The sequence below is a fragment of the Alligator sinensis genome, unplaced genomic scaffold, assembly GCF_000455745.1.
Source record: "Alligator sinensis unplaced genomic scaffold, ASM45574v1 scaffold25_1, whole genome shotgun sequence".
Taxonomy (NCBI): domain Eukaryota; kingdom Metazoa; phylum Chordata; order Crocodylia; family Alligatoridae; genus Alligator; species Alligator sinensis.
The window spans coordinates 186910-199097 of NW_005843187.1; the positions used below are offsets into that span (position 1 = coordinate 186910).

Consider the following 12188-nt stretch of genomic DNA (forward strand, 5'->3'; position numbering starts at 1 on the left):
ACAATAAGCAGATAAGATCCTTTATTGATTTTCTAAAATGGTGCGGGTACACCTGATTGAGGAATGAATTTTCACCCCTTCCAAGGTACTTTATAAAACTGTTTATTGCAAATATTTCAGTAGAATACATTGATGGGCTAATAATACCAGGAGAGTCTCAATATCTGTCTGTCCTTCCATCCATCCTCATGCATACAGTCTATGTACCTGTTTCTAAACATTCAAATTAAAGTGATCTCTAATAAAATGAAACCTAAAAATGTAATACTGAAAGGATCTGTGAAATGCTGTGCGAACCATTGGGCTGAAGTTCCGTAGTGTAGCTGGGAGAGATGGGTAGGTCACGCCATGTAACAATATGGATGGCATAAGGCACGTTTACACATGCAATTAATGCAAAGCAATAAACTCCAGAGTTGATTGCTCTGGAGTGTATTGTTCCTGTGTGTGCCATTTGAACATGCACTTGGGAGCAATAAACTCCGAAGCAATAAATTCCAGCGTTTATTGTCATTTGAACATGCATCCAGGATTGCAGCATGTTGAGCCGGGTCAAAGCAGCCTCAGCTGGCAGGAAGCCTGAGGGGTCAGCCTGCCAGCCTGGGGCTGCTCCGCTTGGCTCAACCCTCTGTGGAAGGGCTGGCCGGGGCACATGGGTGCTTCAGCGTCAGGGCCGGATTAATGAATAGGCAAACTAGGAACATGCCTAGGGTCCTTCCCTCCGTGGTGGTGGCACAAATGACCCAATCCGCCTCCTGTCCCTTCCCTTCCCCTCCCCTCCCCTCTGCTGGCCTTGCCACAGTGGTGGCCGCTTCCTAGAGGTGGTTCTGAGCTGCACTCCCCACAGGCAGCAGTACCAGGGTTGGGAGAGAGGTCTTGACCAGCCCGGGGCCCACAAGTTTCTTCGCCCAAGGACCACTAAAGGGTTAATCTGCCCTGTTTAGCATAGGGCTAACCTATAGGCATCCCCCACACTGAAGCACCCTCATGCCCCAGGCAGCATCCAGTCCTGTGAATTTTTTTACTCTGCCACAGCATAGTACTCGTATTTACAAGTGCTAATCTGCTGCAGAGGAAATTAGTTTACTCCAGCCTAATAGGGTTGCACATGTATATGCCAAGATGTTTACTATGCAGCTAATTAATCTACCGTGCAGGATCTACATCCTGTGTAGATTTTCCCAGTCAGCTAATATCAGAGGCATGAGTTATAGGTTTTGTATAACTTTTGTAGGGATCCTAATCATGATCCAGCTCCCCTATCATGCCAGGTGTTGTACAGACCCCAGGTGTAATTAGGCCTCCAAACGAACCCTCTTCACAATGAGAAGAAATCTATGGAGCTTAAGGAGACAAAGTATATTATGGAAAACGGAGGTGCCACTCTGAAAAAGAGAAGCTTACTCACGGATAGGCCTACTACACATCATCCTCTCCTGCTTCTCCCACATATGACCAGAGGGATCTGCTGCCATTAATACAGGTAGCGGAGTGATAATATCAGAAAACTCCCCTTTAAGAGGATATTAAAGGGGAAAAGCCCACAAAATTTAGCTTTACAGTAAAATTTAGTTTTCTTAAAGGGAATGTGTCCATGAGGACCATCTGGCAGCAAGAAACTTCATCTTTCAAGAAAAAGTGTCTGTGCAGTACTGTGGGTAAACACTGCATTTTAACAGGCAGCATGATGCTGGAAGGCATCCGTATTTAGCAGTGATTACCTTCCCTTTAGGAGTAAGTTAAAGAAAAAAAAGTGTCCATGAAGATTAGATTCTGGCAGTACAAACCTCTTCTCTTAAAAAGGGGAAATCTCTATGCGAGTCACAGCATGGCAATAAAGAGTCTGCTCTTAAAGGTGAAGTCACTGTAAGGACCAGAATATGGCAGTCAGAACCTGTACTCTTAAAGGGGAAGCCTCCATTAGTACCAGAGTTTGAGAAAATGCACCCTTAAACAGAAAATGTCCATGACAGATGGAGTCTGGCAATTAAAAAATACCTGCACATGGGACTAAGTGCATAAAGCTTGGTAGAGACATCACCCAAGGGGTGAAGCCTGACCCACAGCTCCATCTTGCTGTGTCCTCTGGGCTCCTGCCTCCACTTTCCCCATCAACATGCCCTCTTCCCCCACTACCAGGTCCTTATCCAGGTCCCTCTGGGACTGGGATTTCTTGTTCATCTCCCCAGAGGCTCCCTCAAAGAACTGAGCAATGAACTTGGCTCCTGAGGTCTTAATTAGGTCTCCGGCAGCAAAGACATAGAGGACAGGATTGATGCTGCTGCTAAGGAAAGCCAGTGCTGTGGCCCCTACCCTTCCAGACTTCCAGGCATTGGTCAGCCTCTCTGCTGCCTCCCCAGAGGTCAAGTTCGAGGCCACCTGCAGGATGTTGACCACGTGGTAGGGCACCCAAAGGACAGTGAAACAAATCACAATGGCAGCAATGAGCTTTTCTGTCCGAGCACCTCGGCGTTTCCATTGTCTTCCCTGGACTTTCACCAAGATGGCAGAATAGCACCCTATGATGATGCCATAGGGGACCAAAAAGGCCACTGTGGTCTCCATGGTGAAGTGGAAGATGGCCAATGCTGGCTTGGCATGGCAGGGCTCACAAGTGTACCGATTCCAGGACTTATACTCCACTACCCGACGGTAGATGAAGGCTGGGACTGCCAACAAGATGGCCACTAACCAAATGACAGCCAATATTTTCACCACCAGGTGCTTCTTGCGGATGGCTTGAGAGAGGTAAGGCCGGTAGACAGCCAAGCACCGGTCTACGCTCATGAGGGTGATAATAAAGATGCTAGTGTACATGTTGATACAACAAAGGTAGTAGACGCCCTTGCAGATGTGTTCTCCAAAGAACCAGCCCTCAAAGATGAGGAAGAGGATGAAGAAAGGCGTGAGGAGCAGGACAATGCTGTCAGCCAAGGCCAAATTGAGGACAAGGAGGCAGGTGACAGAGCGACGGCTGGGCTTCATTTTCCACAGGATACTCCAAACGACAAAAAAATTTCCTGGCAAGCCAATGAGAGCAGCTAGAAGGAGGAATATTGTCCCTGCTACTCTGGAAGTTGTGAAGTTCAGGAGGGTGATGTTGCCAGCAGTATGGAGGCACTGGTTCATGCTGATATGAGGTGGGGTGAGAGGAGTCTCCCTACATGAAGGAAAAGAGAAAGAGCGGCAGTGAAGGTGGAGCTGGGTTTAGAAAGTCTAGAACTGGATGAAATACTGTGTAATGACAGAACAGGAGAGAGAGAGAGAGAGAGAGAGAGAGAGAGAGAGCTGTATGGAGATGGCACAGTAGACAGGCAAGCAGATTGGTAGATTCGTATGGAGATAGAAAGAGAAAGGGATAAGATAGTTGAAGACAGAGGGAAAATGTAGGTGACTGGGTAAAAATAGGGATGTGTAGGGGAGATAATTAAACTAGTAGTAGAGAAAGAATTAATTTAATAGAGAGAATACAAGAAAGACATAGGAGTTTTTACCCTATCCCTCAGTTACCTTTCAAAACCCCTGACAGTGACCCTTCATCAAGACCTATAGTCCCCTGTTTTACAGCCTTGGGCTTCTCCCCAGTCCTCCCCCTCACTCCCGAACCACAGCCCTTCCACAAGCTCAGCACTGCACTTCTCTGTACCTACAGCTCCACCAACGGCCCTCAGCCCTGATGCAGTGTCACTTACGCCATTGAGATGCCTCCAAGACCAGCTGGTGGGTCCCGTCTTCCACTAACCCATTTACTCCATGGTCTCTCTGGGGAGGAAAGTGTCTGTCAGTCTTGGTGGAGACTAGACTGGAGCAGCTGAGTAATAGAGGAGCCTTGAGGCATAGGGCTGGGACTGCCTGACGCGGGAGTGGTTGGCTGGATTCGCCGTGCTCTCCACCACTCCCTCCAGCCTCAAGTCAGGGCACGTTGGGAGAGCTGGGAAGCACCCAGGAATGTGCAGGAATACAGGTGGCTGTTCTCGGACTCACCCTTTTTCTCCTCCTTGCGCTTGCCTCCCAGAGGCAGTGATCAGGACTTACAAGAAAAAGGATGAATAGGCAGGATGAGTGTTCCACTGATAAGCTTCCTCAGTCTCTTCGGGAAGGGAAACTGCAGGCTTTCTAAGAAAACGACCGCTCCCACAGCTCTGCTGATGCTCCTCCATTTAGTCCTCATCTCCCCCACAGCCCCACTTCTGTTCATGCCCTTAACTCCCGATCCGCAGCCCTCTGCTAACTCAGCCTTGACATCCCATGTAATTCTGCCAGCGCTCACTACCTCCCACTCACAGCCTGCATTTTCTTTGCCCTGGCTGGCAGCTCCTATTCTTCCATGAGAGTTTACCCCCTTAATACGGTTCAAAAAGAATCCCTCTGGGAGTCTGTTGCTATTACACCAATCTGCCTTCCTTGAGGAAAATTTTGCCTTGTATAATGTGCCCCAGCAGCTCATGGGGAAGTTTCATGCCTGGCTTCATCCTGTTCCTGCTGGAACTCAAAAGTGGAGTTCCATGGTCAGACCTCACCCCTCTGCTCCTCACTGGGGCTGGGGGTTTTGGCAAAGGTGTCTGTTCTCCTGACCGGCCTGGAGAGGAGACTGAGTATAAAAGAGCCTGCAGGGAGGCTTCCTGTCAGCTGGGATAAAACCCACCACCCCTTTCTAACCACTAGATCCCACTCCTCACCCAAAGCTGGGGCAGAGCCCAGAAGTTCTAGTTAACACTACTCTGCCCTGCACTAGCATACTAGACCCCAGTCCCCTCTTACAGCTAGGGACAGACACAGGAGTACTGGATCCCAGTCCATTCCACTCCAAACCAATAAGCCCTTCTCCCCTCCTAGACCTGGGGTGGAATCCAGGATTTCACCCCACCATTCACCCATTAGACCCACAGTTTCAGGCTATGAGTATCCCTTTTCCCCCCTCTTGGTAAGTCTGGGCTCTGCTGCCTCCTGCAGAAGGGAATGAGCCCTAGTCCATGTAGCTCTGGAGTCTGAACCCCTCCTGCCCTCTGCTGAAAGGGTTAAGGTGTGCTGTGTGCATGTCTGTACAATTATTGTATAGCATCACTTAGGAAAAAGTCTCTGAAATACCTTCCTGGGGCATCACCTGATACATTACACAGTTGGAACCATATAGTCTCAGGGATTCTTACATTATCTTATATCTATGACCCTCTGTATGGATGAGGGCACTACATCTCACCCAGTTACACCTGGATGGATCCCCCTCATTTGAAAGTGCTTAAAGCATACCAGCCAGAGGCACCCCACCTGGGTTAAAAGCCGTCAGGTGATGGAAACTCCCATTTCCCTTTGGAGTTTGTTCCAAGGGTTTATGACCCTCATGGTGAAAATATGTTCCTCATTTCTGTTTGGAATTTGTCTGGATTTAACTCCCAAACACTGGTTCTTGTTCTGGGTTGCATCCCAGATTAAAAGGCTCTATAGTAACCACCCATTTATCTTATGCCCCCCTATCTACTCATCTCTTCGTAAATTAAATAGATTTTAAGCATCCTGCTATAAAAACCTTTTCCTCGTCCTTTCCACATCCTCCCCAGTTTTTGAACACCTTTTTTACACTGTGAACACCAGGGGCCAGATTTTATTCCACCTATTAGGTACAAAAGTGGATTGATTTATATTCCACCCTGCTCCAGTCCAAAATAAACTATTAATGCAAAAGGTAGGTGGATCTTTACCTTCCTCCTTGCTGCTTTTTTGTGACTCAATCATAAGAGTCAAATGACAGTCTCTTACAAAGTTAGCGCTGAACCTTGCTAACCTCATCACCAGAAGCAAACTTCCTACAGCCCAAAACACTCTGAATGGATGCAGAACATGCCATGACAAGAAATGCAAAACCTGCCAACATATCTCCACCACCCCCACAATTACTACACCCCACAACAGAGGCATCAGCATTCCTGGATCTTACAGCTGCACCTCCAGAAATGTAATATACCTCATCCAATGCACCAAATGCCCTGATAGACAATACCTAGGAGAGACCAAACAACAACAGTGCACCAGAATGAATGTACACTGGAAATCTATTAAAGACAAAAATACCCAATGACCGGTGGGGGCACAGTTCTCACAAGAAAGCCACTCTCTCTCCAATCTCTCAGTTCTAATCCTTAAAGGGAATTTACATAATACTGTTCACAGACGAGTCTCTGAACTTCACCTCATCAACCTCCTGGATACAAAAAATCATGGACTAAATATAGACATTGAATTTATGACACATTATAATATAACCCGGGCGGTACTCCAAGAGGTACCCCCTCTCCAATTGAAGGGATCAGAGCAGGTGCACAAGCATTGTGGGATGTGTAGGGACTCTCCTCCCCCTGTAGAGCAGAGCCAGACCACCACTGGGGACTTAACCATATATCTTTTAATAAGGGAACAATACTAGGAACATAACAGGCATAATCAGGGGGTATAGTGGACACCACAATGCCCCAAGGGGGCAGGATTCAACACAGGTTAGACACTTACAATCATTGGCAAAAGACAGGGTTAACAAAATATAAAACACAAACAGCAGAGCAAACAATACTGGTTGGGGAAATATAAAAAGGCACAAAATACAAAATGTCAAAGGACAAAGAAATATAGGGCCTGGGTACCTTCAAAGGGGAGAAAGGAGGAAAACACAATGGCCCCTTTCCACTGCAAGAGGAATTTCTTCTTTTTAGCTCACTCACCCCAAGTCACCAAAGCTGGGACTCAGATCTCCCACATGGTAGGCAGGAACAGTGCCACATAGCCACCAGTTCTGATACTGCTTTATTCTGCTAGGGATCTTGACCTTCCTGGAGCCCCGGCCTCGGGTCGAGCTGCCTGGCGTCTGATTGGAGGAGCTAGAAGCCAAGCTGGGAACCCCTCAGGTCACTGCTCAGATCCTCCTACTGGCCACAGCCTCTCATAGGAGATCCTGGAGCCGATCCTGGAGCCCAGCAGAAAGCCTCCTCTGCCGGCCACATGCCGTGCTGCTGAGGGTCCAACTGCTGCCTGCAGGTCCTGCTCCTTCAGGCTCTTCTGGGGCAACTACTTCCGCCCCGCTGGCTCAGCTCTTGCCAGCTCTTTGAAGCTCCTTCCTCATAGTCCCTCACTGGTCTCTCCCCTGAGTCAGCCGTGCTGCCCCTTTTATCCCCCTCCAGGGGACCCAAGGGGCCAATCATGGGACATGAGGGGTGAATCTCTGGGGCCTGATTGGTGAGGAAAGGGAATCCCAAGTCCTCCAACCATCTTTTACCCCTTCAAAACCCCTGGGCTAGGTCACTGCCAGCTAGCCCGTCACAATAACTTGCTTGACATCTGACTCCCCAGGTGCCTCTCCACTATTTACCTGCTACATTCATCCCCCTCCCCTCCCCCCCAGCCTTTCCACTGACTTCTTAATTTACATCCTCACTGACTGGCTTTCTTGCATGCAGACCAGCATCTGGCTTCTTTACTATTCATTCCATACGGGAAGAGCACACACCAACTACAGATGCTTCCTCAGCCTGACAAAGGGTTTTTAAACCTGAAAGCTTGCTAAGAAAAAAATGTCCAACTATTTAGTTGGTCTAATAAAAGATATCAGATTTACCCAAAGAACCTTGTCAGCCTCTTACAAAAGCAGATGTATTAATGGCTTTTTAGGGACTTGAGCAGGTGGAATAGGATCATATTTAGTGACCTAAATCTACTTAGATACCTAATAGTGGAATAGTTTCTGGCTCCAGAACTATGTACAGTTTTCCAGTTATGGTCTTCACAATACCATTTGTGGTGGTAAAATTACCTCCCTAGACCTAAAGGTAGGCAGTCTTTGGGTAGATGCGATATCTTGTATTAGAAAACAAATAGCTGCAAAAAAGTTGTTACTTTTTGCAGCTATTTAGTTGATCTAATAAAAGAAATTGCCTCTGTCCAAAGACTTTGCCAAATTGCCAGCCTTCTGTACTCAGACCAATATGGCTACTGCCTGTATCCCTAGACCTATGCACAGCTTCCCTGTGCATTTGTCTGAGGGTCACTGTGACAATGCCAGCACTATGGTCTGGTGTCCCTTGTGACAACAGCACTATGACCTGGTTGTCCCTCCTCTTGCCCTCCCTGAGGAGAACTGTTCCCAGATGGGGTGCTTGCCCACTAACGACTTGACGGAAAAAGTCTATACTATTCTGCCTCTGTGGGGGATGATGACTTATCCAGTTGGGGAAGACTCAGTGTGTTCCTGAATGCCATTTGGCAAAACCCTTATGGGGTCTAGATCGGGAGTTCCTCCACCACTACACTCCTGCCACTGGCTTCCATATGGCTCCTTGATCACACCAGACCTGGGCTCCAGTTGTTGCATTGATCACACTCTGACCATCTAGCCAGCCTTGGAACATCTTAACAATGCCTCCCCTGGACTCATATCTGGAGTTCCCAGCAGTTCATCTAGTATGAAAATAAAGAAACATGGGCAGTCTGGCTGCCTCTCACCTTCTTCTTGTGTGTGTCTTCATCGGTCGTCTGAGAGTTCCTCCCGTCATTTCTGGCAGCCTTTTACCTCTGCCCCAAGGCACGTCTAGCCAGTCAGCATCAGGGCTCACCTCCCAGCTGTGGCTTGTGCCCCCTGTGGGAGGAGTGCCCATCTGAAGTGAGTCAGGGCCAGGGTTCTTCTCATCCAGGACCCCAGGTTCCCTGGGGCTCAGCGTGCAGTCTGAGAGACTCCCGGCCAGGGCCTCTCTCCCTGGTAATTGCAGTTTCCCTGCCGTGACTTCCAGCGAGCAGCACTCTGGCTGTGTCTCCTGTGGCACTACATCTAACGCTCTGGCCACATTGCCCCAAGCCAGGAGGGCTTTTCATTAGCAAATAAAAAAAGAGGCAGCAAGCGGGGATTTCTCTTTCCTTAATGCCCTCACCCTGCTACAGTCACACGTGCAATTTTGGCAGTAGTGTTACAGCTTGTGTTTAGTGGCTTGTCCACTCGGACCCCCTAAATTAATATTTTCCAATTTTTTTATACTTGGGGCATATTTTTTTCTGTAGTAAAACTGGTGGCACACTTCACTCTTACACCTCAGAAATATAGAACATATTCCATTCCCTTGCCAGAAGAAATCAATCCAGTACTCAGATTCACTATTAAAACAATGGCACCAAATACATCTTTCCTTAAGAAAAAGATTAGTTTCTATACCAGTGGTTCTCCACCTTTGTATCCCCAAGACCATACTCCATAACTTTTCTGAATTTCTCAGCATCCCAGTTGGGAAATCACTGAGATAGATCAAAATTCAGAAAAGACATGGTGGGGGGCTTTGAGGCCAAAAAAGTTGACAATCACTGACTTAGCTGATGGCTCTTACGTGCAGCAGAGGCAGGGCTTCATCTTGCTGCGGCCTGCTCTTTCTAGTGCCTGTCCCCTCCTGACCCCTGATCTGTATCTCAGGAGGCAAAGTCAGATCCCATTCTTGAGACCTGCAAACTAGGGCTGTGCAAAATTTCACCGGCTATTTCACTCTGACACTGTTTCAACCAATTTCGAGGTGAAAACAGCAAAATCGGAACAAAACAAAGGCAGTCGAAAAAGCCTCAAAGCAAAACAAGGCTAGTTGAAATGTTTCAAAAGTCGAACCATTTCGACCATAGGCTGGGGATGGGAAGTCAGTCCAGCTGGGCTGACTTCCCATCCCCAACGCAAGATCCGGAAGGGGCCAGGAGGCAGCTCAGCTGGACTGCTTCCCGGGGTCCCTGGGCTGCCTTCCAGCCCCAGCATGATCTAGCACAGGGCCTGGAAAGCAACCCAGCTGGGCTGCCTCCCATCCCCAGCGCAATCTAGCAGGGACACTAGAAAGCAGCCCAGCTGGGCTGCTTTCCGCCCCTGGACCGATTTAGCCTGGGGGACTGGAAAGCAGCCCAGCTGGGCTGCCTTCTGTCCCAGTGTGATGTAGCACTGGGGATGGGAAGTCAGCCCAGCTGGTTTGACTTCCCATCCCCAGCAAAACTCCAAACAGCGTCAAAACAGCCTTTCTGTTTCAACAGACCAGAATGGAACAGCTGTTTCAACTTGAAATGAAATTCGCTCAAACCATGGAAACTCAAAGCGAAGTGGAACGGTGCCGTTTTGCACAGCCCTACCGCAAACCTTTCTCTGTCTCCTCCCTTTCCAATCCCCTGACAGTGGCCAGCATAATTCCCCTCTCCATACACATATGTTTGCCCTGGGCACTGAAAGACTGAAAGAGCTTGCTACGTTTCCAATGGTGCTAGGCCCATATACTTTGAAAACCCCTGCCTACCCCTTTTGAGAGCTGCATTCCTTCAAGAGATGATAAGTCTAAAAATGGTCTCCTACCTAATATATGATAAAGGATGGGCAATGCTCAGTAGGTCATTGTTAAACAACCAATCAAAAACAGAGCTGATATAGGTTAATCTACACGGCAAAGCTTTGCTGGTAGAACTACTTTGTTTAGAAATGTTCATAGACTAGTGCTTCTTAGCCTTTTTAGACTTAAGGCACCCCTGGGTAGACTCATGGTACCCCTTGGAAAATGCCAGATCTTCAGTTTCATTTTTTTTCTTTTTAGTTTTCACTTTTTTTTTTACTACAGAGTAATAGAGAAGTTCTTTTCATTGCTAAGAACACAGAAAGACCACAACTATGGATTTCTATTTGGAATCTCTGGGTTTATCTAGCGAATCATGTTTGCAAACGCTTGACACTGGTCCAGCTGCTGTTGTGCTGGGGCTGTTGCCCACCCCATTCATCAGCATGACCTATAGTTTCATAGTAGCTCGGGTCAGGAGGGACCTGAACAGATCATCTAGCCTGACCTCCTGCCACAGGCAGGAATGAATGCTAGGTTCACAAGACCCCAGACCCTCCAAACTCCTTCGTCCACCTCATCCAAAGCACCTCCGTGGTTCTGACCCCACCCTGCCCACTTATCCCTACTTCATGCATATTGAATACCAAGGATGAGGTAGTATCATCCTCTTAGATGGGCACATATTCAGTACCTTTCTCAGGCATCAGAGGGCAGAGTCGGGAGAGTGAAGGTGAGTAGGCAGAGCTTACTTCATGGCAGTATTTTGGGGTGCAGCTTAAACATGGTGTAGACATGCCCACATTCTGCTTATGCTCCCTGTCTGCCTCTTGCCTTATGCTCAGCCTTAGATCACTTTAGGGTAGGGACTATCTGTTTTGTTCTGCATTTTGGATGTAGGTGGTCCTTAGAGATCTGATCCACTACATGGGTTAGTAGGTGATATGGAAATACAAACCACAGTCATAAATTTCCAGATCCTCATGTTAAGCATCAAACAGAGGAAAGTTTCACCATGAGACCAGCCCTAATGGCAAACAGGGTTTGGAACTCAGTGAGGTAGTTGTACAGAAAAGCAGAGAGGAAGCCAAAGATAACATCAGTACAATATGAACAAGATAACACAACTAATGACAAAGCAGGGTGAGGCTTACACAAAAAAGGGGGAGAGAAGGATATTATTAGCTGTTTTTGCTGATTTCTTGTTATTTTTGGAGAGTCAAAGTACCCTTCACTGAAATGGCTACAATAAACATCACACAGAGGGAAAATGAGGCATAAATGTACTAAGCAACCTGCTTAGAGAGGACAGGAAACCAAGAATTCTGACTATGAACCCTGTCCCCACTCTAATTATTAGACGCTATTCCAGTCCCAAAGGTAGGGATGGAAGCCAGGGCTGTATCCACATGAGTGCAGACATTTGTTTCCCTAGGGACAATTAGCAGTGGCACACTTTGTGCCACTGCTACTTGTCCCTAGGGAATGCCCGTGCATTGTGCCCTCTGGCACGTGGCAGGTTACCCTGGGTAAGGTAGCAGGGGCTGGGTCCAGCAACTGTGCTGGCCACAGGAGCCTTACGTGGGGTCCTGGGGACTGTGGGGAGCTGTAGCCGTGGCCCTCCTACAGGTGGGAGCCTGGATGGCAGCTGGAGTGTGGCTCCAGCCAGAAAGGCTGTGGTTTTGGGCAGCATGTGCTGCCCCTACATGTGCCACCCTGGTTTTTTTGGTGTGGAATTTTTGACCCTGGGATCTCCCAGGGTCAAAACCCCCCACCATGCTGCAAGCTAGCAGCACGAGGAATGCCTGCATGTGCAGTGTATGAGCTGCAGATGGGTCTGCAGTGCCACATACCACATGTTCACACTTG

The 12188-nt window shown here is 48.1% G+C and overlaps 1 protein-coding gene across 2 annotated transcripts; it reads right to left on the reverse strand.

Moving 5' to 3' along the window:
• Positions 1 to 23: 23 nt before the first annotated feature.
• On the reverse strand, positions 24 to 8602 carry LTB4R2 (leukotriene B4 receptor 2). Of its 2 annotated transcripts, XM_025194389.1 has the most exons (3): positions 8488 to 8602; positions 3693 to 3762; positions 24 to 3160 (listed from the first exon to the last, which is right to left on the reverse strand). In XM_025194389.1, the coding sequence occupies exons 2-3, from the start codon at positions 3695 to 3697 to the stop codon at positions 2038 to 2040; spliced, it is 1128 nt and encodes a 375-aa protein (XP_025050174.1). In that variant the 5' UTR covers positions 3698 to 3762; positions 8488 to 8602; the 3' UTR covers positions 24 to 2037. The 2 variants fall into 2 exon arrangements, with proteins under 2 accessions (XP_025050174.1, XP_006037965.1); XM_006037903.3 differs by lacking the exon at positions 8488 to 8602 and having other exon boundaries at positions 3693 to 4117.
• Between the last annotated feature and the right edge of the window lie 3586 nt (positions 8603 to 12188).